Genomic DNA, 18,709 nt, shown 5'->3' with positions numbered 1-18,709 from the left:
GAGAGAGAGAGAGAGAGAGAGAGAGAGAGAGAGAGAGACGAGCGAGCGGAAACTTTTCAATCGAGTTTCTTGTTCAGAACGGCGGAGACGACCTCCTCTTTCCTACTCTTCGTGCTTCTTCGCGGCCGGGAACCGTGCCTGCCTCGTTACAGGCTTTTTATTTTCGTCCTTTCGTCCCTTGCCCGTCCAAGCGAAACGAATCAGCGACGCCAAGGAAATCTCGACGTGAGATCCGGCCTCGGAGTCGCGGCACCGCGTCGTGTCGCGAAACTTGGGCCGAATCGAGCGGATTGATCTCCTTTTCCCCGAGAGCTTCCCCGAGAGCTCGCTCTGAGAAAACGTTCCGCGCGAATCGCGCTTCGTCACTGTGAGCGCGCAAGTCGTTAAGGCTCTTGGCCTCTCGCGGCGGCAATCTTGATTTATGACAGAGTATCGAGAAAATACACACACTAAAAATTCTTACAAAATATGTAGAAATAGAAAGATTTATCCACAAAAGATGTGTCCAAGAAAAGGTATCTAATACCGGTAAAGTGAGAAATTCGACATTGTAGAGAATACCTAAGCATTATATATGAAAACTGATAGACATTTTGTAGAATGCCTAGGCATTCTATGCAATGCCAGAGTTTTGCACAATGCCGCTAACATATCCATAAAATGATACCTGAAATTGGTCGAGCAGATGCGTAAAATAGTTCGAACACTTTCCTTTTGTTCTATGCGGAGAGAATATTATGGTTTTCCTTCATACAAAATGTCATCAATTTTAATATGTTATTAGTACTCCAGGAATAAACTATTAGCAAAATTTACCTTGCTAAGAAATATAGTAAATTTCGTTGGAAGCATAGCAGATTTCACTGAAAGCACAGCAAGTGTTTTAATAGTACATTTCAGTTTCTGTGAGGAGAGGGGGAGGGGAGGAAAGCAATTCCGTTAGTGTAACTGAATTTTCTGTTACTTGGGGACCAGATGAAAAACTCGGTTGTACGAACAGAAAGATTCCCGTAGGAGGTTTCTACTCAGCCAATTGCTCTCAGTTATCTCAACCGAGTTTTCATGCAGCTTAATGTTCTGAAGAATGTTTTCGGTCGCAGTAACAGAAATATTATTTCTCGTCAGTGAGTTTTTCGTCTGATCTCGATTTAGTTACCCGAACTGATATTTTCTTCATTTAAAATGTAAGTAATACATATGAAATGAAAAAGTAGAATAAATAACTGTAGAATATCAATCTATTCTTCAATTGCAAAGTCCTATGATAAGTTTTATTATAAAATCTTCTCCGTGTAACAATCAATAAGTAATCGGAAAAGCAACGTTAACGTTACAGTAATTTATTGATCGTTAAAGCAAGAGGAAAGTGTTCGGACTATTTTACATATGTCCCCGATGTATTTTCTCGCCTCTGAATCAGTCTTAAGATTTTAATGCGTTGAAAAGTGATCGAGATGGAAATTTTTAGCAGAGACTTTTAGCTGAGTCGCGCCTGTGTTATTTAACATATTTACGCGAGGCGCGCTTAAAAGTTTCACGGCGGCGGCCGAAGGATATTAGAGATTACGTACACGTTTATTTCGGGTATTTCTGTGATAACAGAAAGAGATTTTATTTTAGCGAGATGGAGACGTAAGTGCGGAACAGAAGTCGGAAGGGACGGTCGGAATAATTCGTGGAATATTGAAAGACGTTTGATCGAATTACGCGTGAATCGTCGTAGTAATCAGTACGTGATTGAACCAGCGAGTAATCTCGAACGATGATGATTAATTAATCGTACCTCGGGACGACTTTCCTAGCCAGATGCAGTTTACCGTGCTAATTGAGCGCGACGTCGACGCGATCGCAGTGAAATTTGCAATCGAGCGTCAGCCCGACACGACAACCCGTTTCGCGCGATAAATAACAAATAAAACAGCAGAGTAACTCCACTATTTCCGCGACAGCAGCGTCGGCGACGGCAACGACGGCGGCCACGTAAGCACATAGACGCGATCGATAAAATATACATACATACACGTCCGAAAAGTAGGAGCGTAATAAATCCCCACCATCATCGAAGCAGTACCGATGCCACGATCTCAAGAGAATCCTGATCACTATAAAAATAGTGCGATATAAACCGGCGGATTAAGCTAAAAATACTGATAGCTTGGCGCTAATAACACTAATACCTAACACTTATTACTTTAGTTTCTATGTAAATATATAAACTTTCAACATCGAATATACGCGTATCTCAGTAAACTCCAAGTGATACATCAATAGTATTACATCAATGTTATATTATTGACTAGCTGAAACTACCCAGCTTTGACCAAATTATCTTAAAGTGTCAAGAGGATTAAATCAGGGGAAATAGGTGGGATGTTCAGGTTTCTCATGTATTTTTCTCATATATTTTTCGCAGGATTATAGAGAGTAACTATACAAAATTTAGTTCAGATCAGGTTTCGATGGTTTAGGGAGTGCATAAGGAACTGGTAAACTGATATTAAAAATATACATACACATATATATATATGGTGTTTACTGGAACATATTCAATACATGTGTATATATTCTACATTGAAAATTTAAATATTAATTTAAATCTTCAAAGGCCAAAACAAAAATAAAGAATAATAATAAGAACGTCCAGAGTTAGATGTTAAAATGATTAATGTCCAGATATTAGTATTTTCACCTTAACCCTCTTGTCGTCTAAAAACGTCTTCAATCATCGCGATTCAAATCAACGCGAATCACACAGGGGCGGAGGTGGCGAGGTGTCCCTTTTAAGATTATGGTCCAACGGTATTTTCGGAGTAAGCGGAAATTTAGCTTGCGCCTCTTATCCCATCAGGTGCGGTAGACTGAGTTTAATAGCGAGCACATTGAGAGAACGAGCAAGAGAGAGAAAGAGATCAAATCGACTTTCATTATCTCGACGATCCGGGGATCAATCGGTTGCCAATCGGTCGAGTAACTCGACGTGGCCGGTTCGATTCGCCGATCAAAACAGGCATTGAGCACTGCAGTCTGTTGGACGTGCATTTAAACGCTCCGCGGCTATGGCGGCGGAGGTTCTTCAAGGAGCGATCGCGGTTGATCAAGTGTGAGTGTTCTTGATCGATGCTCATCCGGCGCTCGCTATTGAGAGTATTGAGGAGCGTAATCGCGCTTGGTAGAGCGACAACGAGAACGCGGCTCCCGCGCGGCGCCCGTCTCCGTGGAAACGCGCCAACGGAATATCGCTGTGCAAACATCTCGATTTTGTCCCGAAGATCGGACGATATTTAAGCGGTTCGCTTTCCGCAGAATCATCTCGGACACGAGAAACTGGAGAATCGAGACTTTCCGCTACGACGAAGTTAATACCAGTTATAGGGATGGTTAGCTAGTATATAGCCAGTAGTCGGTATACGCGAATACCAGCTCGGTCGAATGCGCAAAGTATACACGTCGGCTAAATCGCGGTTGTCTGAGAAAACAGTTTCTCCTCCCACGGATAGTTCGATCCCGGCGTTTTCGCGCAAAATTTGTCTCTCGCAAACTGATCTCGAATTCGATGCAGATTCGAAAGACGCGCGTCTCTCTCTCTCTCTCTTTCTCTCTCTCTCTCTCTCTCTCTCTCTCTCTCTCTCTCTCATCACAGTTGTTGATTTCGACGTTTACAAATTCCGGATTTGGAATCCTTGGTTTCACTTTTCGCGTCTGTCACTCTTACCTATTTGCACAATCGTATCCCACCTGAATTTAGACGACCGAGATTCCAACTTAGTCTAATTTTAATGCAATGGGCGAAATGCAATTTAGCTGATATATATTCAACATATATACTATATGTACACATTATATATTTTATATTGAAAATTTTGATATTCGTATCTAAGAATCGGAACGATAAGAATGTCCAGAGTTAGATACGTATCCAGGCATTGGTATTCTGATCTTATGTTAAATATAGCTCGAAATTATGTCGGACGTGCCTTCGTTTTCATCCGTCTTACGTACCGTGGCGAAAAATAGCAATGTCGATCGATACAGAGGAAACAGCGATTGCCGATTCACGTGCGGATCGACGATCGCTGTTATAACCTTCCGCAATTCGGAATGCCACCTGCGCGTGCCATAATGCATTACTTAGCGGCGAGTCACGTTTTTCCTGTTCACCTGCTACATCTCTCCAGATGTGCAACGCACCGTACGTGTTCGACGAGCGGACAAAGTCGTCGTCGTCGGTGGCGATGGCCGAGGTGCGAAAAAGTCCCGTAAAACTCGGCGCCAATGTGCAGTAAAAGTTAACGACTTCGCCAACTTGTTATTAGAGACGGCGGCAGTTCGATAGAATGAATTCATTTATAAAGCATGTCGCGTTATACGCGCCCCATTTGCGAAATGGCCTGAATTTGGCGTTAGAGGATCTCGACGTTGGCGTTAACGAATTTCTGCCGTCGTCAAAAGTCACGAGAGTGACGTCCCGGCTAGACGTCATCTTCGAAGCAAACCGCTCCAACAAGTTTACGCGATAAATCCATGGACGAATCTACATCTGATGAATCGAGTCGAAACTGATCCCACTCTCTTTCGACCTCAACACTCTGAAGTCCACAACCTCCCTCAACCTATCCAACCGACAACCTTGCCATGAGATCCTCTTTGGAACCTACATGTGGCACTTTGTGCGCCCTCCGCCACTCAGAAGCGCCAAGCAGGTTGCAATAAATTCCGTTTGCTTGAGCCCGAAATCTTGATCTTACTTTCGACCTCATATACTATTTAACATTTACTTTGATCCTTTGAAACCTGTATCAAGTTCTTTCAACTCCATTTAACCTACAGCTTTGCCAAGAGGTTCTCTTTAGAACCAACAAGTGGCGTTTTATGCGTTTTTCGCCATTTATTAGAGGCGCTAAATAGGATTTAAATTTCCATACATGTTAAACATGCATAGACCCTCCAGAACATATAGATGCCAGAGAGTTTAGGCCGAAGGTAGGGCCAAAATTTCAATTCGGGGAGTGACGAGCCCATAAACGCGTCTCTTTACGCGTCTCTACGCGCGTTCGCGATTTTGCCAAGCGCGCGCGATGTAACGATCGAACGATCGTATTAATAACGCATTCGCACGGGCGCTCTTCCACATCACGCACGTCCCGCACAATTCGCCGGCTTGCTTCTCTCGGGCTAGCGGACTAGCGAGCCGATGAATTATTAGCCGGTGTAATTGATCGCGCTAGATTCGCCCGCGGCTGTTTATTCGCTCGCTTCCCAGCTGAAAACGCGGTGCAGCGCGGCGTGACGGGACGTGATGCGAAAGCCGGCATGACGCAACGACGACGTTCGCAGGCTGCGCTTTAAGCGGTGCGAACGAACGCATTCGTCTCGGGCTCACTCTCGAGAGTAAGTAATTTCGACGTTGCACAGCCGGAGCGAGAGTAAACGAGGAGTGTGGGTGGCCGTAAGCAAGGAAGGACGAACGGATGGACGGACGGACGGACGGAAGGAAGGAAGGAAGGAAGGAAGGAAGACGCAAGACTAAGACGAGAGCGCGAAGTTCTAGAACTGCAACCTCTGCTGTCGCGAAATATGTTACGGCATAACATAACGTCGGGGAAACTATGGCGATCCCGCAATATGGGGTCTCTCTCTCTCTCTCTCTCTCTCTCTCTCTCTCTCTCTCTCTCTCTCTCTCTTCCCCTTTCTCCCATCCTTCTTTCTCTTTCTCTCTCTCCCAGACTGAGAACGAAGTGCGTCTGTAACTTATTTCCCGACGCGTTGACTGCCGGGACTACCTACTGCCGACGTGCATTCGTTATCATTCGTTTTAAATGCAAATCCGCAACGGCTGCTGCAATCGCGCATCTAGCTCTGGTATTGCGGTTGTTTGCGCGACGCGCGTTCTCACCGCGTGTCATCCGCGTGCGCGGGAGCGCGCGAAAGTGGAATTTTCAGCACTGACCTCAAAACGCGGGTGTTTTACCTTTGTACGGACGACAGATATTTAAAATGCGTGGGTAGTGGAACAGAAGCGCGATCGTGCGTTTGTATCGTTTATACCGAGATACGTAATAGCGTTGCTCCTACTGGAAAAAAAATATATATAAAAAGAAACGCGACATATCACAATCAAGCGGAAACATCGATTCTCTTTCTCTGCGATTTTTCCGAAATATCGAATACTGCTGAGCAGACTATGTTGCTTTTCATGTACATACATAATATATAATTATATATGTGTAATATAATATCACATATATTAAAAGAGCACTTGCACAAACTTAATATTTTCTTTTATTTGTGCAAGTCTTGACTTGATTCACTGATTTTCAGTGGGAACACTACCACTGTAGTATTCCGTCTTGTATCTCACTGATTTGGACCAGTAAGTAAGGTAGTAAGATTTCACACCTCCCGTAGAATTTCTAATGCAACAAACTCGTTGTATGCGTGGAAAAAATAGTTTGGTTGTAAGAACCAATTTTCTAGTTGAAACATGAACGATTCAAAAAGGAATTGCTGCATCCGACCAAACATTTTCTTCTGTACGCTGCACCAAATTCAACTTTCTGCGCATGTGGCGGTGGAATTAGCGGCTTCCATGCGCCTCGCGTGCACTGTCGATGGCACTGTCTGTGTTTGCACAGTGCATCAATAATAGGAACTGTTGCTACTATAAACTAATCCTTTCAACGAAATTCTATTGATCGCAGTGCTATATTTATAACTGAACCAGCAATTGCAAGTGTAGTATTTTAGTGAAGAGTACACTTAGACGCATAAGATTGTACTTTAGAGAGCAATTCTGATAACGCCGCGATTGCGCGTCGCATTTATAGCGCGACTCATCGATCGTTAAACGCGACCGACTAACTCACTCACTCACTCACTCACTCTCTCTCTCTCTCCCTTCATGTGTGTTTCCGTTTCCTTTACAGATCAGATGACCGACATTTGCAAGAAGTACTTCCTGCGGGATCTTTACAGGAAGATCGACGGCGCCGTTCTTACTTCGCAAAATGAGAGGGACCTCAATTGCGCCATTACTTTCCAGACTCACAGCATCCTACAGCGGTTCATGCTCCGATTCGATCAACTGCATCTAGACTGCAACGACCATCTCTACATCTACGATGGCGCGCATGCGGTCGGCAGTTACAAGGTAAGTCACCCGTGAAACTCTGCGCGCACGTGTGTATATATATGCACGCGCTAAAAGGCGCAATTGCGAATAGATCTCCGGCCTTTGTCGTGAACTGTCTCACGGGGGCAGCTTCGACGAATCGTCTCACGACGTAATGAGATATACAGCGATACGAAGAGAACAATGTGACGCGTTTTACTCGACGAGATAACGCGGTCGCGAATCCAGCTGAAGAGTAGTTGATACGCTCGCAAACACAACTTACTTTGGGAATTGTCTCTCTGTAAATTACATTACAATTGTTTTCAGGTAACTGTGTAAAACAAACTTGATCCGTTCTAAATACGGGTTGAGTCTCAATTTTAAGCGTAACTTTACGCGCAACAACGAGAAACGAAAAGGGTCGCATTACATGTATTATGGAATTTATACGTCTCACAGACGTGAGAGACAGCACACATCGTCTCGGTCATGCCTCCCGACCTTCGGTCAAAAGCATCCGCGTGGAGTCAAGAGATTCGGTGATTTGACGCGCGAGAAGCAATTTGAATAACGGCGAAGCTCGACAGGCCGCTCACCACACCGGATCGCCTCGGGACGAGGGAACCGGGTCAAGGCGAGATCGGAACGGCTCTCGCGAGATCATATTCTTATGTAAAAAGAAAAAAAAAAAAAGAACGGAAAACGAAATTCATTAATGCGGGGGCCGTTGCGCATGAACGCTCGTCGATCCGGCTCTCCGATTTGCCGTCACCTTGAGTCGCTCGTTGATGCGCATTTAACGTGGACTTACGCACGATACGAATCGCACTTCCACCGAGATTTACGCTCTCCGTTATTCGCGTTACTCGCAAAAAACCAGCCGCTCTCGCGAAACCGTCAGCTGGACGAGCGCGAGTCGCCCGCAGCGAAAAGGTTCGCACGAGGACCACAAAGTTTGCCCCCCCTCTCGGCCCTCCGTTTTATACAATTAACTCACGTGTACTCGTACGTTCCTCAATGAGGATCTAATCCGCGCTGTTAATTATCGGAATGTTTAACGTCGAATTTATTAAGCGCTTAAGCGGCATTCGCGCGCGAGCGTGTAAACTGCGCAATCGCGCGGGGATATTATTTTTCAATTAATCCGCGATGAATTTTATTGCGACGCGCCACAGCTACATGCGCCGAGTTAATTATTAAGCTACTTAACGCTATACACAGCGCGCAAGTGTTTAAAGGATCAGCTGGGAGCCATTAAAACGCGGCAATTTGCGCTGCGAAATTGCGCTGTGGCAACTCGTGTTTCAACTGGAAACTGCAGGCGGTATTAAACGCGCTAATACACGGTGTCGTGCGAGTTCTCCTCATCTCGTCATCAATGTCGACGTCGTCGTCGAGAAAGTAAAAAAAAAAAAACAGCAAAAAAACGCGTCGACGTCACAACGTAAGCCTGATATCATCGAGTGTATTTGTGACGTAACGATAAAATTGCACGTTACGAGATTATAATGTTTTCAATTATTTATAGATTCTTTCCCATTGACACGAGGAAAGAGCGCAAGGGAGAGGGAAAGAGGAGAGGGAGAGAGAGAGGGGACCCGCGTTTTACGTAACACACTCGCTCGGCGAAGCTTGCGGAAAAAGATTCGTGAGACTGTTAAGGTTAACTGCATGCGGGTCCGCCTTTTATGCCCGCCCGTAAAAATTCCTACCTCGATGCGAGAATTTGGTCGGTCGATGCGAATTTTATTGTTTTAAAAGAATGAAGTCGTTCGGAAGGATGTGCCGACGACACCCCGGGAATATCGACCCGCGTCGGCGGCAGCGTCGTCATCGTCGTCGTCGTCGTCGTCGTCGTCGCCGCCGGAAAGTTCTTGCCGTGAAATAACCATAAATTACGACTTGATGTTATTATCGCGGGCACAGTCAAACAGCGCGAATTACCGGCTATTTTTGATGTAGGTAACCGCCACACGTCCCGCACTCTCCGGTGAAATATTTATATTCCATAACGCGCGCCAGGAAACTCTATCTCCTTCGTAACTCGTATCATTGTGCGACAATATTCGCTCGATATTCCGCGTTCGATATCGCTCAGGGAAAAGCACGGGTTGCCATGAAATTCGACCAAATTCTGCCGCGCTTCTTTTCCATTAACGCGATGTCAAGCTCAACGGGGAGAATATTGTGGCAAAAATTACGTTGAAATTATATTTCTTTTTATTGCACAAAGATTTTCGCAAAGAACACTGAGAGAAAAATATAGTTGCTTTCGACGTCAACTATACTCTTTTGCGATTTTAACCACAGAAATAATTAGAAAAACCATTGTTTTAGTAAGTGTTATTAGAAAGATGGTTCTTCTAATTATTTTTCTGGTTAAAATCGCAAAAAGTATAGTTGACGCTGAAAGCAACTATATTTTTCTCTCAGTGTGATTTATACTGATACTATAGCGTAAATTACTATACACACATTAAATTTGACGATCTACCTGATAGGATAAAACACCAAATTATTGACATCCTCTTAATCATTGACACACTCTGGAAAAACAATTTATTCAAGCGACCACACGTGGAAAGAAATATTACAAAAAAAGTATTTATTCGGTATTTTGCTTTTATTTGGACGTTAATAACATATTTACTCAAATCGGAATTCTTTCATTTAAATAGAATAAGCAATTGCTTTCATGAAGAGCTAATAAAGTTTGAAGAAAGTATATGTTGTTATTTGAAGAATATTTTATAATAGTATGAAAGTAAAAATATGTTCACCGAATAAATATTGTTTACTTCTTAGATATTTTTCCTCTCACAGTGCAGCATTGCAGTTGAACTTCTTCCCTGCATTCAAAGAAAACTTCACGACCAAAACTGTGAGCAAATGCCGCTGGTCGCAAGAAAAACAAAGTTTTTCCAGTTTGTCAAAGAGAGATATTAATAAGGATCAATAATTTATCTTATACGATATAGAGAAACGTTTAATTACCATAATTTTGCAATAAAAAGTCAAACTTATATAACAGTTTTGCACAAATATATAGTAATTTCGATGACAATTGCGTGATTCGAGATTACAAAAATGTTGTGATAATTTCTACTGCAACATTTTCTCACCGTAGGGACAATTTGCTCCCTCTCTTTCACATCCCGTCATTGCCACACCCCGTTCACCCTGCCCGCTGACCTTTTGAGGATTAATCCCATCGCGTGTGTGCGGCGCAGGGAGACGGAGAGAGAAACCGGCTGGAAAAAGCACCGCGGTGAACGACTTCATTCAGCGAATCGGCCATTAACAAGGAAGAGGCTCGTGACTGACTAGTTGTGCTCGCGCAACTCTTAACTGACGGTCTCCGTCACGGCGACGATCTGTTCCAACGGTCAGCGTGTGTACGAACGATGTACTTTCAACGCGGTTCGAACTAATTGTCGTCATCAATCAGAAAGGACGGCGCGCTAATTGCGAGAAGAATGACGTTATCCTTTCGCGTTTAGGATGACGTAGTTGCGAGACCTGGGTGAGGGAGAAAGGGGTGAGGGACAATGAAAGAGAGAGAAAGAGAGAGAAGGAGAGAGAGCGAGAGAGAGAGAGAGAAAAGGAAGGTAGGAAGAGACGGTTCTCTCCGGTTGGCCGCCGCGAGGTTGAATTTTAATGTATTTTCCCGGTCATTATGCATTCCGAGCATGGCCGGCGCGGGACAGGGTAGCGGAAACTTGCGCCATTAATCAAGATTCGTTTCTTGAGAGAAGGATGCGAGCGGATTCAGTTCTACCCTTGTCTCGCGCTTCCTTCTTCTTCGATTTTCCCTCTTCCGTTTTCTTTTTTTTTTTCTTTTCTTTCTTATTCTTTCGCGATCGAACCGAGACACAGCTTACCACGCGAGCTCCACGAACGCGCCTGCGAAGAGTGTCAAATCGCTCGCGCAGAGTCTCCCTCGCGAATTTTCAAGAGGTCGTCGATCGCGCGACAGAAGGAGATGTGGATTGACTCTGTGTTCTGTGCAAATAAAATGTCCGAAATCCCCGCGGAATGGTACTTGGCGTGCGATATAAACTCGCCGGATCGACAGTTAGTCTCCACTGGTTTAATCGCCACTGCTGATTGCTCCTCGCGATCGAAACGGCGGCTCGCACAAAACATCAGGCCGAGCGTAATTTTCTCCCGGGCGGACCGACGTTCCCCGAAAAAAAAAATGGATTCATATTTCACAGCTCATCCGCACATGCACCTCGCCGGCGAAGCGCGGGGCGGGGGTGCGTATTCAAGCGCGGGCGTGTTTATTTATTAAGCGCTCTCAATTACGCGGCCGCGTCGCTCGTAAACAACGCGCCTTCGTTCGCGACGGCGATGCGGAATACCGGGTGAGCGCGGAACCGCGCAATTTCCGCGAGAGAAATAGCTTCAAGTGTTTCACCCCCCCCCCTTCCCTCCGCTCTTCCCCGCGGGCCATCCCCGCGTACGTTCGTTTTCGCGATATCCTCCCGGGACATTCGAAACGCGATCTCGTTGCTGTAATGTATGAAAGAACAAGCGACGCGCGACTCTGTCAGCGCGTTTCAGTTCGGCGGAGCAGCTTTCTAATTTAAATCACCCGAGAGGCATTTTTTGCCAGCGTATTACTCGCGATATTACCCGACTACGCGGTCGTGTGCGCGCTTGAGCGAACGCACGCACCTACAAACGCACGCCGCTGACGCGCACGTGACGCGAGCTGGAAAGCCGGAGGAGAGAGCGATGCAATTTTGCATAATGGAGCTTTAACTTTAATCTTTTTTACGACTTCCGTAATGGGCCGTTAAGCGCGCGTTTTTATTGCGTCGCTCTTTTCTTATTTCCAGATAGCTTGTTCGTCTTCCGGCCGACGCGCTTCCGCCGCAAATGTATCCCCGGTCTTTTTGCGGCGGAAACGCGCGCAGATTCTTTTTCTTATTTTCCCTTTCCCTCTTCTCTTTCTCTCTTTCTTTCTCTCTCTCTTTTTTCCCTGACCGTCCTCGACGCGCTGTTTCTTTTCCCTTTCTGTTACACGGAAGACGCTGCGTGCGGAGAAGTGAAATATATACATTGCAATTCTCGCGGAGAACACGCGAGACGTATCGCGTTCATCCCTCACGCCGAAACTTTCGACAGAAGCGATGCGTGTAACAAGTTCCGCGGGAACAACGCGGACGCGGGATGACGCGAAGCTCACGGCCTCCAAAGCACGCGGGCTTTGTTATTTTCCGTCGCATCGTTGAAAGTTTAGTTTTAACGTCGTAATTTTGCTCTCACACACACACGCACACAGATATACGTGCGTCCCCCGACGCGCCTCGTGATACTTTTTTGTCGCTTCCGCCCGTGTGATGCGGGGAGTCGCCGTGCCCGCGAAACACCACCCATGATGTTCCAATCGGAAGAACCCGCCGCGCTTAATCGGCGCGCTTTGCGCATATTTCATCCCGGCATTATTTCTCAAGCTTATTTCCCGCGAGTATCACGCGACACGCGCATACGAGGAGCTTGTACAAGCGCGCGTCCGCGGAAAGGGCGGCAAACTTTCTCCCGTGACAAATGCCCGCAGTTTTAATTTTCAAATTGCGTCGCCCCCGATGCGGCCGTTATTAAGAGAACGGCCATATTTAACGGAATCCGCTTATATTCTTTTCCTCCTGCCTGCCCGCTCGCCCCGCCGCTGGATTAATTTGTGCCCTGGGAACCGGGAACAGGCGGTAAAGTTCTAATTTCGTAACTTGTAATTAACTTGGCCCGCGAAGCTAACTTCGTCCGCGAGAAGAAAAAACACGCAGCAAAGAAAGAAAGAACGAGACGTAGTGTGGCCGCGGAGAACGTTGGCGGAGAAATCTGTTCCGTAATTGCCAAGTCAAATAATGTAATTAGCTCCTTATGAACGAAGAGCGCCGCGCATTGTCGAATTGCGGCTCGCGCCGCTCCTTCTCCGTTCGACCAAGGGAAGCTCGGGGGAAATGTCGCTATTTCGGAAAACGTTCGTGGGAAGAAATTCGCGGGCTGCGACGATCGCAAATCAGGATGTTTTACAGAGAAGAAGAAAGGAAAATGGAAGAAAGGATTTTGGTCTAACCAAAATTACTTATGTACTTTTAGTCTCAACTATATTTTTTTACTTCAACGCGAAAATAGTAGTAGTAATACGGTAAAATGAGATTAATATCACCGACATTACAGTATAATTTTATAAAAAAATAATTTTCTTAACCATAATTTATAGTATTTCCTTATGTGTGATCATAGTTGTAAATATTTATTCCTCTATAATTGTAAGTTAGTTTTAAACAAACACAGTCGACTGAGAAGCCCCGTGCTCTCTAACGATGCCGAGGAAACATAGAGTTCTCTCCCCGAAAAAAATTACACCTCCGATTAAGAACGCCGAGAGGAAGAGGCTTGATTACGACGACACGACGGGAAGCAACGTCGTCGTCGTCGTCGTCGTCGTCGCGACGAGAACTGGCTCGTTCATTGGACGTGCCGGGTTTTCGAAAGCGGGCGGCATCTGTTATCGTCGTTTCACCTTTCGTCGAACTTGTTAAGACATCGTCTGCCGATGCGGAGGCGGGGGCGAGAGGTTGAGGACGGGGGCGGCAAAGCTCTTTCGCGACGCGGAAGTTGCGACAATATCGCTGCAACGTGTCATTAGTTAAGCCAGCTCGAGTAGCGGGCTCAGATATTCGCGGCTGAAGTTACATCCCCGACTAAAGGGTGCAAACGCGCAGAGGGAGGGAGGGCGAGTGGGTAAGGCCTGGTCATTAACGGGTGAACTTCGAAGCGCGGCCCCGTAAATCCGCCAAAGCCTCCGCAGCCGCCTCCGCGCCACTCGAAGACTCCCCGGGTATTCGCGAATATCTCTCGAGATATTGATAACGGAAACGAAAGAGAGAGAGAGAGAGAGAGAGAGGAAGGGGATGGGATGACCGCCATCATTCGCGTTTCGCCATTGACGTCACGCTAAATGCCCGAGTTAGATATACGGGGCGACGATCGCGAATCAACGCCAGCACATTTCATAGAGAAGGAAAAGGAAAAACAGTTGGTCTAATCAAAATTATCCTTACTTTTGGCCTCCAATGCGAAAATAATGTTTTGGCTCCAACGTGAAAATGATAACAATAACGCAGTGAAATAAAATTATTATTATCGACATTACAGTATAATTTAATAAAAAAAAAAATGGATCAACTGGAGTTAAATGTTCCAGTTAGATATACGAAGTATTACACGAAGAGCACCCCCTTTCGTGTATTTATAGATTAATCAATTGGATATTTTTGAACTTCGAATCATCTCTCTCACTTTCTCTTGCCAAACTCGATGAGGTGAAGATCTTCCCCTGTGCTATTAATATACTATAGAAAAGATAGTACGACCCACACATGAATCTGGTTGTGTCAACCAGACGACTCCTCTGGGCGGAAAATCGCGCTGTTATTTGACACGACCGCGTAGAATCAACGTCGCCGCGGGAGCGGTTATGCGCGAGCGCGTATCCGGCGGAAGCGGAAAAAATTGCTTCACCGCATCTGGGGACCGAAGGCAGATTTATTCTACTCGGTGTACTGCGCGCTTGGCGACGCTTCTCACTTTTCGCGTCCGCTTTCGACGACGGCGACGCGTGCACGTCGCGTTTTTCTTCTCGTTCTAACCGAGCGCTCCGGACAAAGGCTTAAAGCACGGCGGCCACGTCGCTGCATTAACTTTTAGAGTGTCTTCAACATACGCGAGATTTTCCGTCTAGTTGTCAGATGCAAACATAATTTAAAGGTCTCGCGAAATATGTGTGAGCGCGGTCGCTCGACAACCTCCGCTCGACGTTCAAGTTCTCGTGATCTTTGAGCGAGAATCGCGATGTTTTGCACCTTACTAACTTTGATATTTGATTAACACGCTTGTGCCGCGCGAGTCGATCGAGCTTCTTGTTTCAATGATAGCTTGAAAGAAAAATATCAAACGTATTTCGCAAGATTTTCACGGATTTTTTGAATATTTGTTTATTTTAAGTTAACCCTTGAAAATGCATAATTCATGAAACATTCTAGTAACTTTTTTTAATGAAATATTGTCAAAAACACTCTAAATAACACATTTATAAGTTTCAACTGCCCGATCCTAAGTGGTCCCTATTGGTGCCAGTGATACTTAAAGGATTAAAGTAAAAGTACCAATGCCAGGGCATATATCTATACTGAGAGAAAAAGATAGTTGATCTAAATAAAATTATTTTTTAATTATTTCTTACTCCAACTATATTCTTTGTAGTAAAATGGTAGTACATAATGTTATTATCATTAAAATTATAATAAAGTCAAATTTAAAAAATGTTTTTCTTGACTATAATTATAGTAATTTTTTCTCTCTGTAATTATAGTTACAAATACCAAACATTTTCTTTTTCAGTGAGAAAAATATTTGAAAATTTATTTCGTGAAATATGAAGATTTTTTTCTATTTTTTGAAGATTTTTGAAGATTTTTTGAACTATATCCTACAAATAAATGTTTAAAACTTTTTTTCAGTGTAATTATGGACACACACACATTCTTAAGTACAAATATTTAAATTTTCAGCATAAAAAATATACACATATATCGAATATATACATATATTCTATGTTGAAAGTTTAAATATCCGTATTTAAAGACCAAAACAATAAGAATTTTTAGGGGATTTAGGTGCAGGTCCAGGAATTGGTACTTTTATTTTAAACATATGGACGATCTCTTCTGTGTGTGCTATTTTATAAATTGTTGATTATTTATTATTTGTTTATACTCTATACTATTTTTATTTATATATTTTTTTGTTTATCCACAATATCTCATGTATAATATCTCATGTATACTAAAGAGTATTCTCGTATAAATAACGACTGTTATTATTATTATTTGAATATAATATTTCGCATTGCACAATTGTTCAAAACTCGCCGGTGCACGAACAAGATTCTCTACGATACATAAATTTTGTATCAATTATCGATCGGCCGCACCCATATAACTTGTCATGATTTTACAATTACGATAACGAATTCATACAATTATCCGTTTTTCATTTCGCCGCAATACATTATGCGAGAAACGCGCAATGTATTATTGAAATTGCCGAGTCCCGACCACGTTTGACAGACGCGTACACCGCGACTCGACGCGTGAAATAATGTGAAATAAAACAGCCCTTTTCTCTCTCTCTCTCTCTCTCTCTCTCTCTCTCTCTCTCTCTCTCTCTCACCGTGGAGAAGAACTCGCCGGAGTAAGGACGACGACGACGAAGCGACGCGGTGTCGTCGCTCGACGAATAGCGGGGCTGAAGGATTGTTCCTCCGACGCGTCCCTGCCAACTTTCTCGCGTTCGTGATCGCGCCGGTGTGCGAGTAATGATAACGTCGACTTGAACTTTCTTACAGCGCGCGATATCACCCCCGAGAATTTGTGCAGTGCTTAGCGTGGAATTTCACAAGTTCGCCGGGAGCTGTGTAGTCTCGTCGGCGTCGCGAGGCGTCACTGGGAAGGACGGGGCGGGCGGGGGAGGGTGATATGGCGGATACTACTAAGAGAGTTACCGTAAAGTGTTGCAGCGTTAACTTGACCGAATTTACGCTAGTTGCCGCTATTTCAGCAACTGTAGTCTCGGCAATCAATTACATTGACGATGTTCTAAAGCGGCCGCGATACGGTTGGCCGGCTTGCAAGTTTCTTTATTTAAAAAGTTCATGATTTTGAATTCTTGTCAGTCTCGAGAGTTATATCCAAACAGAATATAATTCTATCCTTGGCGGAATTTTCTTACATTATGTGACATTAAACGTATTTAAGAAATAAATATTTTTCAGGATAATCACTAATAAAATATTTTCAAGTATTTTTCAAATAAGGGAATACACATTTTCTTGAAATCTTAGCTTTTCACGAAAACAATTGTTAATTCTAATGAACGAATTTAGATTTAAGTAAATGCATTATTAATACAGCTACCAATCAAGTAAATGTTCTTTATTTTTTAGATATCTATTTCTGCCAGTGCATGTTATGGCGTCAAGAAGGCTTCCTTAAAACCAAAAGAAAAATATTCTAACAAAAAATTCTAGTTACAAAATGTTCTATGATCTATAATTCTTTCAAAAATTTTTACCGAAAGAGTCTTTTTTTCTAATGGAAAACAATAATATTGCATTTAGAATATTTTCATCTTAGTTTTAGACGAATTCCCTCTTGATTCCCTCATGTATATAAGAGGATTCTACTAAGGATGACATTATATTCTTCTGAGTGTATCGATCTCATTATGACATTACGCAAAATCTAATAACCAGATAAACTCCAACTCCAACACTCTCGTCAGATTACTTTCAGCGGTAAATTCAACACTCGACCGTTTGTAAATTGTTTTTTCCGCATTCATGATACGTCGTTATCGAATTCTTCTCGCGTCGATGAACACCTCGAAATTTTGAAATACCTGCAAGAAGGTATTTCGTATTGCCATTAGAGTCCCCGTTACGCGCGTTAATTTATTCGAGTCTTTACTCGATGCGTCCTTCGTGTTTATTCTCGAGCATTTTCAAGGAACAAGCAATTTACACCGATTGATTCCAATCGTCGGACGTGCAATCTGCGCGGCTGCTTTTTTCCGCCGCTCATATGACGAATCGTCGCGTATATTCGCGACTGCAGGAAAAATGCAATGTACTCGACGACGACGTCGACGACGACGACGACTCTAAAGTACTCGCTCGGAAATGAGATCTTACCGTTCGCGAAATTTTCTGCATGGAGGAACCTCGAGATGTCGACAGCCATCTGCAAGTTTCATCGCCTCGTGCATATTTTACTCGTTTTCCGCTTTGCTTTATTTTCATCGGACCGGCACACTTCCACCGGCGTGGTCCGCCTCGCTTCCGTATCCGCCACGTCGGATGTTACGTTATACTTCAACTTTTCCGTCACATCGGATATCCATAAACCGTTCCCTACGATTCTATTTGATTTGTCGTGCTTTAGAGTCCACTCGAGATCCATAATTCGCAACAATATTCGAAGGACAGGATTCCATTCGCGTCGCTGTCGTCGTCTTTCACGTGTAGCGCGCGGAAAGCATTTGAGGATTAATAAACAAACGAGTATACAAATACTGTACTCTCTCCCGAATTTTATCGTGAATTATGAATCGTCCCTGAAGTGGATCGAGTTCCTATTTTTCTACACACAACACTCAAGCTCGTATTAATAATTAATACTTTTATATATATATATATATACGAGGGTGGTCTGAAAAGTTTCCGACCTAACAAAGATACAAGTCATTTTTTCTGAAAATTGTTTTTTATTTTTCAACATAGTCTCCTTGTAAATCTACACACTTCTCCCAGCGATGCTCCCATCTCTGTAACCCGTCGAAATAGTACTCGGCGTTTTTCTCTGCAAAATAATTGTTCACGAAGGTGATTGCCTCTTCATTTGACGAAAATCTCTGTCCTCCGAGCGCAATTTTTAGATGAGGGAACAAAAAGAAGTCGCTTGGGGCTAGATCTGGTGAGTAAGGTGGATGGTCAAGCAGTTCAAACCGTAATTCGTGGATTTTCGC

General features: G+C 44.0%; 2 protein-coding genes across 5 annotated transcripts in view; one reads left to right on the top strand and one right to left on the bottom strand.

The window, feature by feature from the left end:
- Positions 1–18,709, bottom strand: part of LOC116845833 — a 293,678-nt gene that overhangs the window by 153,350 nt on the left and 121,619 nt on the right. The gene's annotated exons all lie outside the window — the stretch shown is intronic.
- LOC116845832 overlaps positions 1–18,709 on the top strand; it is a 244,937-nt gene that overhangs the window by 132,498 nt on the left and 93,730 nt on the right. For both annotated transcript variants that reach the window (XM_032818971.1, XM_032818972.1), the window contains exon 2: positions 6,924–7,147. In XM_032818971.1, coding sequence (XP_032674862.1) covers positions 6,924–7,147 — 224 coding nt within the window. The remainder of the gene's footprint in view (positions 1–6,923; positions 7,148–18,709) is intronic.

Source organism: Odontomachus brunneus, unplaced genomic scaffold, assembly GCF_010583005.1.
Source record: "Odontomachus brunneus isolate Ranch 3 - 2012 unplaced genomic scaffold, Obru_v1 Obru_scaffold_058, whole genome shotgun sequence".
In the NCBI taxonomy this organism is placed as follows: Eukaryota; Metazoa; Arthropoda; class Insecta; order Hymenoptera; family Formicidae; genus Odontomachus; species Odontomachus brunneus.
Note: the sequence above shows the minus strand (reverse complement) of the source record. Positions and strands in the feature narration are given on the sequence as shown.